Source organism: Alosa pseudoharengus, unplaced genomic scaffold, assembly GCF_046254945.1.
Source record: "Alosa pseudoharengus isolate Yale_2024_CS ecotype anadromous, Long Island Sound unplaced genomic scaffold, YU_APseudo_1.1 YU_APseudo_1.1_scf_17, whole genome shotgun sequence".
Lineage (NCBI taxonomy): Eukaryota > Metazoa > Chordata > Actinopteri > Clupeiformes > Clupeidae > Alosa > Alosa pseudoharengus.
The window spans coordinates 27,475,951-27,490,831 of NW_027468640.1; the positions used below are offsets into that span (position 1 = coordinate 27,475,951).

At 44.3% G+C, this 14,881-nt stretch overlaps 1 protein-coding gene across 3 annotated transcripts in view; it reads left to right on the forward strand.

The window, feature by feature from the left end:
• Positions 1–3,710: 3,710 nt before the first annotated feature.
• Positions 3,711–14,881, forward strand: part of per1b (period circadian clock 1b) — a 23,828-nt gene continuing 12,657 nt past the window's right edge. For 2 of the 3 annotated variants that reach the window (XM_076289177.1, XM_076289178.1), the window contains exons 1-6: positions 3,711–3,891; positions 10,584–11,606; positions 12,666–12,922; positions 13,037–13,158; positions 14,237–14,438; positions 14,844–14,881. The exon at positions 14,844–14,881 is cut by the window's right edge and continues 157 nt beyond it. In XM_076289177.1, coding sequence (XP_076145292.1) covers positions 11,227–11,606; positions 12,666–12,922; positions 13,037–13,158; positions 14,237–14,438; positions 14,844–14,881 — 999 coding nt within the window. In that variant the 5' untranslated portion in view covers positions 3,711–3,891; positions 10,584–11,226. The other variant, XM_076289179.1, reaches the window with a different exon arrangement.

Consider the following 14,881-nt stretch of genomic DNA (forward strand, 5'->3'; position numbering starts at 1 on the left):
CAAACTTAGATTTTTGCTACCCCAGAGCAAGCCACCTAGTTGTTTTATGTTAGCTTCAATCAACACCCGGATCTCCTTATATAGGCAAAGATGGCAGCTTTGGTTCTTTTTTGTAGGCGAATTTCAGAGGTCACAGAGAATACAGTAAGCCTGTCTATAACGTACAGAAACTTGATGTCCAAAAAATGCAACGGGTCCACTGAAAAAACACATTTATAGTAGCCTAGGAACTATAAGCCTACAGCAGCCTAGAGTCTCTAGTCTAGGCCTATGACTCTGCTGTCACCTATATCCCAGATAGCCTATGTGTTCCCTCTATGTGTTTACTGTGGATGATGGAATGCTGTGGGTTAGTGGGTGAATGTGTGTATAGCGTGTGTGTGTGTGTAAACTCCGCCCATCCAACCATAGGACGCGCACACAGGATAACTTATTGTTTTCTTCGAAATCAGAGGTTAATTCTGGACATCTCCGGTATCGAGCAACTAGAAGCAATATTACTCAGGTGAGCTTCTTCTCGCTTGAATTATTATATGCATGTAATTCCTCTATGAGGAAACACTTGATGGCCTATCCCATGTTATTCAGGAAACGGTCCTTGCAACGGGCATCCGTTTTTAGGCAATTCGTTAAAATGATGGGATGGACTGTTTGATTTAATTGGGAGCTGTCATGCACTGACAGGCAATTGTAACAAGAAGGCCTAATTAACTTTTTGTGATAAAAATGTGTACAATAGACCTACGATAGGCGCAGACAAAAATAGACTAAAGCCTTAAAATGTTGCACATATCCCTAAATTACCTATATAACCAAACACCCCCACATTGACCAATTATTCCCCCTTAAAATATGCTTGTGTCAAATGTTTTTTTTAGGACTAAGACAAAAACGTCCATGCAGTCCATGCTAACCTATTTTCTCTCTTGGGTGAGGGGCGTTGGATGCTATGTTTGACACGGGTTCCTTGGGTTCGTTCCAACATGGCCTGACAACCAGTATATAAGTTCACTGGGTTCATTTCAGTCCTTCACATACATTGACAAGGCAGAAGGATGGGGGTTGGGTGAACGATGCAGTGCGCTTGCGTGAGCCTGGCCAGCTCGCCAGCCGCGTGACTGCATAGGTTTCTGAGCCCAAATTGACGTCACTTGTTCAGTGCCTTGCCAACACGTGGAACTGTGCATGCAAGGAGCTCGCTTCACCGTAAAGAATGAATTGCTGTGTGCCTACGAAATTAGAGGGCGCGGCCATAGTTTTATTTAGTAGGCCTACATGTATACAGGCAGAGTTTCCGCTAGAAAAAAATGGTGAGGTTTCGTTTTCCGGACATTTTGATGATATGCTGGTCAAATATCCTATTATCCCTTCTTAATTAGTCAAATTGAGGAAAACTGGAGACAGGCTATGTAGCTTAAAGAACGACATAATCAGGCTGTATAGAATGCAACATGTTCATTAGCCTAACTTAAACATGCCTAACAAGATCTATCCAGTATATTTTCATGGACAGCAAGAGTCCGCTTCGTTCATTGTTTTAAAAAGGCTAGTTGTTTGTTGCTGCTACGTTATCTCCAGTGGTGACTGTTTAACTTACACAGATGCGCACACACAAGAATGAGCGCTCACAACACTACCCCCTAATGCAGGGGTCTCAAACTCAAATGAGCTGGGGGCCAATTCTGCCAACGTCATCTGATTGGAGGGCCGGCTATTTCTGACAATGTTCTTTTTTTCAAATACCACACAAAACTGCAAACAGAAAGTGCAAGTGTTTTTATCTAGTTTTAGACACCTCTGCTAGCAACCTTAGCTTATAAATAAAATAATGATAAAATAAATATTAATACAAATTATAAAACTAATGAAAAGCATAAAAACAGGTATGTGTGTGTTTCACACCAAATAAAAATATTTTCCTCTCATAAATTTTTTAAACCTGGCAAACTATAGGCGTCATGGTTAAGAAAGCAACACCATTGGATTTTTATATCAAAATTTCAAAAGGCCATGGCTTGAAAGTGGTCAGAGATAAAGTCCTACTGTAAATCTTTGAGTAAAACAAAAGTTTATGAAGGGGGTAAATTTACCCATCTAATTTGCCACTGGATGGCAAGCACCTCAAATTATGCACCTTTCAGTAAATACTGGATGAACATATTTGAGCAGGTTTACTTTCCTTTTTTCATATTACCCACATAACAAATTAACAGGAAAACACCTAAGATGTATACCAACACCTAAGATGTATATGGTTTCTAAACCACAAAGCCTACAATAAAGTATTCTGGTCAAATCAGTTCCTATCGCGGGTAATCTGAGTACCCAGAAGTTCGCATCATATTGCGGGTGACTTTGTAGTTTAGAGCCCTATTTCTACTAGCCCTGCTGTCTGTACCACGTCCTTTACGGACACTATCATCACGATTACCACTGCAACTTCCAAGCTATGTTGCAGAGGGTCGAAATAAGCATGGTATGCTTAGTGGACACCGTCGTATACACGCAGGGGCACCTCCATTCAATAGACGATCGATCATAATCTCCAAAAGGATATTGTCCTTCAGAATAGGTGAATAACATAGCCTAACTAAGACTCCATCACACGTAAACGTTTTTCAACATTTGGTGTAGGCCTATATTTCTGCTTAATTTCTGCTTCAATTTATGCAACACTATGGTCTGCATCGCTTCCGCGTCATTACAAATGCACGTCTTTGTGTTTCTCGCGTGTAATACAAGTATTTCCTGAAAACGTTGCGCAACGATTTTGGATTTGAATGAAGCTCTGGATGTCTAGCACATAGTGGAGCAGAGTACAAATGAGATTTGTCACCGTACTTGGAACTATCGTCTATTTTAATCAGTATCGTTGTTTGTCGCAATTAAAAATAGTCTCAAGGGCCGGATTACATTATTATTTTGACATACGTCGCGGGCCATAATTGGGCCGGACGCGGGCCGGATTTGGCCCGCGGGCCGGGTGTTTGAGACCCCTGCCCTAATGCCTCTTTATTTGATAACAATAAATTAAGAAATGTTTCCTATTCTGGGAAATGTTTAGTTTCTTTTTCTTTTGGCCGCGGTTCAATGATACCGTTTAATTGTGCCAGAAACTATCCGCGGACCAGTAATCGCCTCATCGAGGAGGCCCTAACCCTGCAGATCATACAGAGAACGCATAGGCCTACTGAATGCTTTGGGTAAAGAATTACCCAAATTCTTTGTAATTACCGGACAACGGAAACCCTGGTATATTGTGAAGTAGGTCTAATTATCAATAAGTGATTAAATAAGTAATTAAGTTAAATAATGGTTCACGTAACACATAGGAAATTATATTCGATACAACTCCCCCTGTATGGCTTGTTCATTGCATGCCACTTAATGGACTGAATTTCTGTAGGGACGTTTACTCTATAATTTACGGTACTACGACAGTAGCCGTCAACATTCTGCTTGTTGTGTTCCCTTCAGAGCAGGCACGGTGCAACGTGAGAGCTGAAACTCGTGCGGCCAGCTCCTCCCACCTCGTTCCCACCTTAGCCAATCAGAATAAAGTAGGCTATGAGTAGGCGCAGAGCCCGCTCTGAGTAGGCGAAGCGATGCTGAAAAACAAACCAATAATATTTCGGGAAGTAAATGCCTTGAAAAAAAGGTACACAAACACGTGTATCTATGCGTGTACTGGCGTGGTGAAGGCAAATGTGTGCCACAGTATCTGGAGAAGTGCATGAGTGAGGCTGAATCTACCCGGGACACTATAACCAAACCTCCGACATCTGCGTTTTGAGGAGTAGTTATTATGAAGTTATTATGAAGACAACGTCTCGATACTGACATCAGCCATCAAGAACCGGGGAATAATATCCTATATCCTGCTGCTAAAAGGTGAGAAGGATTAATCTCTAACGTTTGCTGATACTAAGGTGACTGTCTGTCGCTTTGCGATAAAATAGCCTAGACAACGTCTCATTTTAACAGTGCTTTTTATTTGTTGACTGTTTAACGGTAGCTGCTCAGTATCCTACGTGAATAATGTCAAATCTCCTGGAATGTCCACCCGTGCTTTTCGCTGCTCTCACGTTGTAAGCCGTAGCCTATGTCCGGTCACTGTAATGCAATAAGTGGATGTCATTGCATAGCCAGTTGCTGCATGATAACATTGTGTTGCGTGGAATCACTCGGTAAATGTCTCTTTAATATAGTCTACATTATCATACAAATACGCTAGATAGCTACATGACGGTTTGTGTTTAAATTTGTTGTAACTGGACTATAATAGTGTGAAAAAGGTGTCAGCAGGTAGAAGATCTTAAAGATATTGCATAGCTCTGTTTGTATCGGCACTTATTTAGTCGATGTGCGCTTTTCTTACCATCTGTAGTTGCATAAGTTGGCCACAGCTCACAGAAGGCGCATGTGCACATTCGCCGTCATGCTCTCTCCCACAGGTAGCATCAAATGGATGTGGAGTTAGGCTACTTGTCATTTCACCAGGCATAAAATGAAAAGATGACAAGTGTGTGGGTATGCGATGGTGCCGTAGCCTACGATTGAGAGAGCCCCCCACCCCTCTTTTTTAGTAGCATAGGCCTACCCACAAAGAAATAGATTAGGTTAGGCTATTTTCTACAACACCTGCACCTGAACATAAACCAAGGGAGACGGAGATTTCAAACAGAATATGGAGAGCTCTGGTGTGACTATCAGCAGTGATGGCCATTGCCACTAAATCAGCTTCAGCTTTATCAGCTTGCCAACTAGACTGATACCCCTTTCCAAAAACGTGAGGTTTTGCCATGCAGATAGGCTACCTGACAGGCATACAGATGCATAGGTACTTAGAATGAGTCAACCTGTGTCAACTAGGTAGGTCACCTCCACCTAGGTAGGTCACCTCTTGGCCAATGTTGGGATAGCCCATGTCATTTCGAACAGTGATTGAAGGACATTCCACTTTGAGAAACCAGAACAGTATTGTTATGTCTATTTAGCCTGTGTGAAGATAGGCTTCATATAGGCCTACCCATGAGAATCCCCCCACCACCCTCACAATCTCTTTAATGTGCCTTATTTCTGTCTGTCATCAAATGACTCCATTCAGTAGTGTTTGTTTCTACTCAGTCGCTTTCTGCCATATGCCAGGCTTGTGCAGCTAGCTGAGGAATCTGCACCACAAAATGTAAACAAATTCCAGTAGGCTAGCCTATAAGTGTCAGTCTGTTTCCTCCACGAAACACTGCTCAGAGTGCAGCATGGAGATGGGTGGTGCAGCAGCGCCACTGTTCATTGCGGTCAGATAGTATCAGTCACCCAGCTGGTGATGTGCACAGGAGAGACGTGATAGCTCTGGGATGAGGACGTTTCCGGGCTGTAGCCGTTCACTGCTTACAAAGGTGGAAATTGTCTGGGCTTATCTGAATATAATTAGGTCAAGTATAGGCTCATTTAGATGCTGTATTTCATGTAATCCACCATACGTCTGTCTGTTCGTCATCTCAAGGTGCAAAAGGAAAACCCAGCTGCTAAGTAATCTCTTTGGATTTGCTACGTGCTACTTTTGATAGAACGGAGATGTAGTGAAAAGAACATTGTAAAAAGATGTAACTTAATGTAACAAAGTGGTGTTAAGCCAAGGACTGAATTACACCAGCCATATCTATATCTCAAGGACTTTCTGTTTCCATGGTTGGATTTTTTTTTTAGACTCATTCTATTTGTCACTGTCCAATGAAGTATATTTCTTTGAAGAAATTAAATCCATTTAATGATCTGGGTAGTAGAGCTAATAATAGGTGGATTCTTCAAAGTGAAAGTGAAATATAGATTAAGATGCATGTATTGTAGAGCGTGCTTCAGGCAGGTCTTGGTGGTGTGAAGGGAGTTTGAAGCACACAGAGACTGACCAGGTCAAAAGCAAAGACAAATATAGCAAAGACAAAATATAAAATTGGCAACAAAGCTTTTCTCATTCTTTATAATATACGACACCATGTAAAGTGATCGTATTCTTGGTTTTCCAGTTTCTCTGTGTGCTCACTGGCTTACTGCATGGCAGCTGCCTAGCCATCGGGGCACTGATGGTGTTAGTGGACTACAAGAACTGTGTCACTTGGGAATGTCATGTTACCTCTGCCTTTTGGAAGATAGTGATACATTAGTTGGATGACTTGTGTTCACTGTGAATAGTTTGCATGGCTTGCATATGTTGCAGGCTAGGTCTGCACCTATTTAAATTTTTTTTTTAAAGGTGAATTTCAAAAATAAAAAAATAAAATAGAAAGACTATAGACAAATAAGCTTGTTATAGATAGTTTGAGACAAAGAATTACATATACAAAACCTCTGCAAACAAGACACAAAATCTTCATTCCTCAGATCAAAATGTATGCCGGTAATTCTCAAGTCAGTCAATTTTATTTGACCTGAGTTGGTTTCATATAGCAGCTGTGATTTGATGACCTTGTATGCGACAGACAAATACTGCGTAGGCTATAATTCATATGGAATTTCTTCATGTGCACTGTCACCCTCTTTCTCGCTCCATCTCCTTTGGAGCAAAGCGGGTGGGGGGGGGGGGGGATTTGCGATTCTGGACAAAAAATAAATAAATAAAAAATCAATGCACTGTGGGAGTTGTAGGCTGGCGGCCTGGCAGACCCAGAGAGGTGGCGTCCCAGAATTATAGATACAAAAGAATTCACTAGAGTTAGGCTGGTAGCCCTGCCTACGTCTTTAATGTTTCTGGTGCGTAGGTGACTATTTCAGACCTGTGTGAAAGGCTTGAATTGACAGAGCAGAGAGTGTTTATCTTTAGGCAGACTATTGTGAGAAGGACCTGGAAATGGCTTAATCGTAGCCTATCTGAGAAAGACGTCAAGGAACTGGCACACAGTAAGACACCGAAAGATAACCTCATTTCTAGGATAGTATCAATGTATAGCCTACAATTATTTTAGTCAATGATTTTATTTCAGGTAAAGTTACCATGCTTTCTATCTGAAGGTCAAAACATAGTGTTAAATTGTCAGTCAGGGCATTTTGTCGAACAACTGGGTGTGCATTTAGGAAGTTCAGTAGGCTAAATTATTAAATTACTTAAAATATGAACGAAAGCGTGAAAGCGCAGGTGATAGTCGCCTACGCTCAGAATGTGCTCGAGCGATGGACCAATCGCAGTCCGGTTTAGGGTAAAATGAGAACGCTAGACTCAGTCATTGGCTAGTGGAGCTGACCAGTGAGGAGCGAGGAGGGCCTAATGAAATCACTGCTCTGTACACGTGCGCTGAGTGTTTACACGGAGCGTCGTAGGCAGACCGAGTGGAAGGCCACCAACCAATCGCGTTTCTCCATTATGCAATGCTTTCAACGGCAGGCGAATAATCAGAAATGAGCAGCGAGGGCGCTGTTCTTACGGGGAATGCCAGCAAGCAGAATAATTCTACAAATTTCTGCCTACCATTATAATACAACGAGTGGGTTTTCAGGTTGCCCACTGTCAAATCCTCTCCACGAATCATTATTTTAAACCGCCACGACCATAGCCGTTCAAACCATGTGTTGAACTCCGCTACAAGCACCGAATACGCCCGCATCGCCCTCTTCTTATACCGGTGGGTGCAACTCATTGTGCTGCTTTTATTCTTGTGCCGGGGTGGGAGCGCAATTTTGTATTATTATATTATAGAGTATTATTCTAAATGAATGTATCAATCACAATTTTTTTTTCTGCGCTGTAACGCTGTGATGATAGCGTAGGCTATACTGATAGAGAAAAGCCAAAAGCGACAGCACTATGTTGTAGTAAACTATTCTTGTGGTCAGGCTCTCAAAGGGTAGGTAACGTAAGGGTAGGTTCATGGGCAAGTCATGAGAGTGAAGACTGGGTGCTGGGCAGCTCTGGAAAGCTACCTTTTGTGACAGCAGAATGAAGGCAGCTGAAGATGTTTTAATGAATGCTATAGGCTTTTCTTTATGCAGGGGGTCTTGTTTTCCGCAGGGTTGTTATTGTGTTGATGCCTGCAAGTATGGAGATGGGTCCTGACCGAGTGTGTGTGTGTCTGTGTGAAAGTGTATGTGTGGGTGGACTGGATGCAGCATGTAGGCTGCTTCTTCAGCACAAACGGCTGGCTGGTTCAGACTGGAGAAGATGAGAGGAGAGGATGTGGGAAGTGTGCCTCAGTACTTAGATATACCCACACTCACATGTTTCCTACTGGGTTGGGCTCTGAGATGCATGGAGAAGGTCCATGTCCATCATGTTACTGAGAACATTTTGGCTCTCTCTTTCTCTCTATCTATCTGTCTATCTATCTATCTATCTATCTATCTACTGTATCTATCTATCTCTCTCTCTCTTTCTCTCTATCTGTCTGTCTCTACCACTGATTTTCTATTTCGTTATCTGTACCTCTGTCTGTCCCACCTGTATCCCATATCTGTCCCATTTTGTCATGCTTGCTATCGTGTCTCTCTCTTTTTCTCTTTTGTGTCTTTCTCTCACACTCACTGTCTCTCTCACTGTTGCCTCTCCTCCTCTGCTGTCTGAATACCAGAATACCAGATGATGAACATCAACAAAAACAGAGCCAGATAGAGTGCAAAGGTTGACAGGAACCGATGGGACATTTGATAGGTGGCCAAACGCCACCTATCAAATGTCCCATCAGTTCCTGTCAACCTGCTTATACAGAATCAAAACAGGTATTGTGCAACTTTTATTGATGCTTACCAAGGTTACTCATCTACTAAAGAATCCCTAAGCCATTACCATGATGTTGCTAAATCAAATAAGTGGCCTACCTGGACCAAGCATGTGATCTTAAGATTCTTTGCAGTCGCACATACCCAGACCCAACAGTGAAGGCATGAATTACCTCACTCCACCACTCACACACACACACACATGCCCACACAGTTGTTGTGCAGTGTCATCCTGGTTACTTCTTAGGTTGCCATTCACTGGCTTATAGGATTACTTGTCTCCGAGGCAGAAAATAGGTGGCAGGTGTACGAGTGCGTCAGTAGAAGGTGTGGGACATGAAGGCACTGTTCCAAAATAGCCGCTCAAGAGAGACAGGACAGACCTGACAACACTTTTAGGCTGCATGCGTCGAGAGAAGTCGGGCACCCTTGAAGAATTACCCTGGAAAAGTGAAGGTCATCTTAAGGTGCCTGTTCATGACGCAGTAGACTGGAGATGGATCAGAGAGCCTTTCAGTGTTCACCCTCACCTTTCTCTCTCTCTCTTTCTCTCCCTCCCTCTCTCTCTCTCCATCTTAGCATCCTCCCCTCTTTCTCTCTGCCCAGCATCCTGCTCTGAGCAGGTGGGCTTGTGGGATGGTTGGCATGGTGATATGCATGGTTTTTCATCCAGTCATAAATGAAGCCCTCGCTCCTCAGTGCTCCTCTCGGGAGACACAAGTCACTAAGGTGCAGGGTGTAATTTACGCAGCACAGTGTAATTTAATTTGGATAAAAGTCGGCGCTTACACCGCCTCAAGCAGGTGTCAAACATATTAAACAGCTTGATTTTGTGTGTGTGTGTGTGTGTGTGTGTGTGTGTGTGTGTGCATCTAGATTGCTTCACTGTAACGTGGAGTTTTACTGGCAAGGTTTTAGTTTTTGTTGTGTTTATGTGTTTTTTTATCATTCATAAACCACTCAAGCACAGACTGGTAGGACAGTGTTTGCCACAGTGCTGGCAGAGACTGCGCGTCGGGTTATTTGTTAATGTCAGTTGGCACTCATCCAGCATGTCTGGTCATTCACTCTTTGTGTGTGTGTGTCTGTGTGTGCGTGTGTGTGAGTGTGTGTGATTGTGTATGAGTTGGGGCTGTTCCAGCAGGTCTGGTCAATCAGTGTTTGTGTGTGTGTGTGCATGCCAGAGGGTGGAATAGGCGCATGTGTGTTTGGTGCTTCAGCCTCCCTCCCCTCCACGTCTCGGTGTTATTCACGGCACTGGCCACTCAAGCTCACATGGACCAGCATGCGCTCAGCCTCTGAGGTCCAGGGGAGGCAGAGAAAAGGCTGTAGGGATGGCCATCAAAGTCCGCCACTTACATGCACAGATTTCACTGTAATGCGTATGTTTTTGGAACAGTTATTACAAACCATATTTTCCTATAAGCTCACATGTGGCTATTTAATGCTATGAAACATTATTGTTGACACTGAACAATTGCATCAAATGCATGTATACTGAAGAGCTCAGGGAGACAAATAACACCTAGATATCTGTGTTGTTTGTGCACACATATCTGTGTGTGTGTGTGTGTGTGTGTGTGTGTGCCTGCATGTGCACACACATGTGCATACCCCCCCTGTTCCCTTTATGTGTGTCCACTCTTTGAACTGAAAAGGTTGCATCCATTTGAAGCTGCAGTCACACAGGTTTCTTAGAGGATTCCCAGGACACTGACTGCAGTTCAGCACTGCTGTTCTTTTCAAAGGATGGGTAGAGAACCCGGGGATGAGAGCTAGCCTATTAATGATTCCACTGTAGGACTGGACAACTGGTGGTATCTCCCATGGTCTGTCCACTCAACCTCACGGTTCTGTCCCATTTTGTCTGTTCACAGGAGGCTTTCGTTAGAGGAGGTGAAGAGGACCCGTGCATGATTTCAGAGGAGTGACAATCAAGCCGAAGCTGAAACGAAAAGAGAAAGATTCTTCTCGCTCGCGTCTGGTTTTTTCTTTCACCCTTCATCGTGCAGCAGTCTGCTTCACACTCTACCCAACAGTCCATCTGGCTGCTTCGTGGTAGCCAAGTTTGTTTTGTAAGCGCCATTCCAGTTTTCTGGGATTTTTTTTTGTCAGCCTCTCCAAGCTGAGACCTTTCGAAGTTAACGACTTTTATGTATAACTGCAGTTGAAAAAACTACCGGTTCTTTCACCTGCATTGTCACATTTGCTTCTAAGCGTGTAGGCTCCATCTACACACTCCAGATTGTTCAACCTGGTTCCAAATACAACATAAGGTTTTAACGGGAGTGTGCGTTTATCCTTCGATTTTCGATCATTATTTTACTCTCGTTCCAACCTATGGGAAGCCTTACTGTTTTGAAGCAATTGACTGACATAAAGACAATCATGATTCAACTGTTCTGTAGACCTTGCAGTCCCACATAGTCGACAGTTTATTTACAGTTTTTCAGTCTTACCGAGACAAATTGGCCAAACACAGTGATCATTGAACCGGCCAATCAGAAGTGTAATATTAGTATGAGTTATGAGAACCATGACACCGCCCCTAGCAACGGCACACGGGGCGGAGGGGGGCAGGCGGACGAAGAGGAAGATGCCGGACACGGTTCTCCCGACATGAGCGGAGGCTCCACGTCCCCGGAAGGCGTCAACAGGGACAGCGGCTCGTCCCCGAGCGGCGCGTCGGGAGGGGCCGGCGGCTCGTCGGGCGGCGACCCACGGGGCACGAACTCGGACGACACGGACGCGCTGTCGAGCGGCAACGACTCCGGCGAGCGGGAGAGCGAGGAGCGAGACAACGGCTCGCGCGGGATGCAGTTCCCGCGCAGCTACCAGAGCTCGTCCAGCCACAACTGCAAGGACTCGGGGATGCTGGAGACGACGGAGAGCAACAAGAGGTAAGGGAACAAGGACGTCCTTGGACACCGTGGACATCCTGACAGTCAGTCAAACATGGATATAGACACTGTTCCCCAACATGAGAAAGTAGCTTTCAGATGACTATGATGATGGATGATTACTATACCTTTGGCAGTAAGTAGAAAACAGGCCCAATGACGCATGTATGTGTTGCTTGAGATAGACATTGAGACTCAGTGCTAAATTATATGTAGTCATGTTCATGTTCAGCATCTTTTCATCAGTCTCTCATGGTGATATATATATATATATATATATATATATATATATATATATATATATATATATATATATATATAATGACCATGAGAGACTGAAAGGCGGTGCGTCAAAAGGGAGGGAGTGTTAATGAAAGAGAGGTCGGTGCACGTCAGTCAGAAGAGGTGTATTTGTGTGTGTTAGGTGGAGAGTGATGAGACTCTTTATTTCCTACCTCCCCACTCCTCCCTCTTTCCTGTTATTTAAGTCCATTTTGATGGCTAAATGCGTCCTCTGTGTTTTGTCCCCCGGTAATGTTCTCTTATCTCTTTATCCTCTCCTCCCTTGGCCTCGTTATTCTGTTCTTGTTCATGTCCTTGTTCTTTTCTTCTCTTATCTTTCTTCCATGCCCCCCCGCTCGGCCCTAACACTCACCCCCTTTTCCCCTCTCTCACGCATCTTCTCCCTCCCGTCCTACATCTACACCAGACTCCATTCATTCATTCATTCTCTCTCTCACTCTCTTTATCTCTGTTTTGTCATTCACTCTTTTTTTCTGTTCTCCTTGACACTTTCATCAAGTTCATGTCCCAAACATCACTGCTGTCACCCCATCCTCATCCTCATCCTTGTCCTTCTATGTACCCCCCCCTCTCTCTTCCTGTTCTCTTTCACCACTCCATTTGTACTCCACCTTCAGCCTCTCCTCATCTCCGTCCTTCAAACTTGTTACTCCTCTCCTCTGCGTCTCCCAAAATGCAACATTTGAATGTTTGTGTTCCAAGATATATATGCTTAGTCTCTCTCTCTCTCTCTCTCTCCCCCCCCCCCTTCTCCAGCTTGAACTCACACAGCCCGTCCCCTCCCAGCAGCTCGGTGGGCTACAGCCTGCTGAGTGGGGGCAGCTCGGAGCGGGACCCCCCCAGCACCAGCGGCTGCAGCAGTGACCAGTCGGCGCGCGTCCAGACCCAGAAGGAGCTCATGAAGGCCCTCAAAGAGCTCAAGATCCGCCTGCCGGCCGAGCGCAAGCCCAAGGGCCGCTCGTCCACACTCAACGCACTCAAGTACGCGCTCAGCTGCGTCAAGCAAGTCCGAGGTAGGTCAGGGACGCGTGTGGTGTGTGTGTTCGTGTGTGTTCCTGTGTGTTTCTCCTTTTCTTTCTTTGCCAATGACAATGGAACTCTAAGTGTGTATGTATTTGTTTCCTTAGCCAATCAAGAGTACTACCACCAGTGGAACATTGAGGAGTGCCATGGCTGCAGTCTAGACCTCTCCGCTTTTACCATAGATGAGCTAGACAACATCACATCTGAGTACACCCTCAAGAACACTGTACGTATACACACACACACACACACACACACACACACACGGACACACACACATAGGAGGCAGATGTACTGTTAATGATGTACTGTTAAGATGAACTTAATCACAATGCTAGCTAGCCGTCTTGTAATGAGGAAAATGAGAGGGTTACATACATAACCACTGACACTTCACCACTTCAACCACTTCAAATCCAATCTAATTCACATCAGTATCGTATTTATAGAGTGGTACTCATTTCAGAGGCGAAGCACACTCTGAAAACCTTTTAACCATTCTCACAGACACACACACACACACACACACACACACACACACACACACACACACACACTCCACTCACTAAGTAGATATTACTGCACAGTTAGATAAATGTTGATAATTAAGCATGTTTTCATTAGCTGCCTGTTGTGCAATCACACAATTAATATCAAGTGTTTCAGGGTCAAGCCCTCTGCCTAATTAGCCTTAAATGTTAAAAAATGTAATAGTTCAAATCCATTAACATTCTTTTTATGATATTAATAATAATATTACTATTTTTTTTACTGTTGTTTTCACCCTTATAAAGATTTGGTTTATTGTAGTTGATTTGATTTTCAATGGGAAGCAACCATCTTTGGTCTCATACTTTTGCTTTCCTTGGTATTATTTCTAATTTGAAAGATGGCCATCTTATTTGGCAGTGGTTGATGACTTTAATGGGGAAGAGCTCATGTTCTGCATGCCTGCTTAACCTGATGAGGGGACATTGGGTGATGTTCCTGTACTCGGGTGGTGTCGTGGCCAGTGTTCTCCAGGGGGTTCTGTGCTGCTTCTCTCCCTCCACCCACCATCTCAAATCACCTCTTCTCTCTTCATTTTGCTTTGTTTTTCTTTCTTGTATTCTCCCTCTCCCTGGAGCCCTTCTTTCTTTCTTTCTTTCTCCATCTTCCTCCCCTTCTTTCTCTCTCCCTGCCTCCTCCCGACACAAAACGCTTAAACTACACCCATGTAAGATGTACTCATCTCTCTCTCTCTCTCTCTCTCTCTCTCTCTCTCTCTCTCTCTCCCTCTCTATCTCTATCTCTGACCCCTCCAGGACACCTGTTCTATCGCCGTGTCCTTCCTGTCAGGGAAGGTGGTGTACATCTCGCCGCAGAGCTCCTCGCTGATGCGCTGCAAGCCCGAGCGCCTGCAGGGGGCGCTCTTCTCCGAGCTGCTGGCCCCCCAGGACATCAGCACCTTCTACAGCAGCACGGCGCCGTGCCGCCTGCCGCCCTGGGCAGCCTGCATCGGCTCCGGTAAGACTGAGGGGAGTCAACACAGGGGTCAAAGGGCACGGGTTAAGGGATAAACATTCCTGCGCCCCAGCATATATATATATATATATATATATATATATATATATATATAATCTTCAGCTCTCTAACACACACATACAGACGCACACACACACACACTGGAAAAGAGTCACCTGACTGAAAATAATCATAAGCAGCAGGATTTGGGAGTTTTGTCTATAGTCAAGAAGCTTGTCTGCTTGTCTGTTGTGTTTTTTTTAATGTTTTTTTTTTATTTAAGTCGAAGTTGGTCCATTTTTGTCAGATTTCTAAATAGTGGCTACACACACACACACAGAACAAGATGGTCTGAAGTTGCTTGCTCATATGTGATCATCATGTTTGTGTGTGTGCCTTTTCCCGCAGCCTCCCCGCCAGTGGACTGCACGCAGGAGAAGTCTATG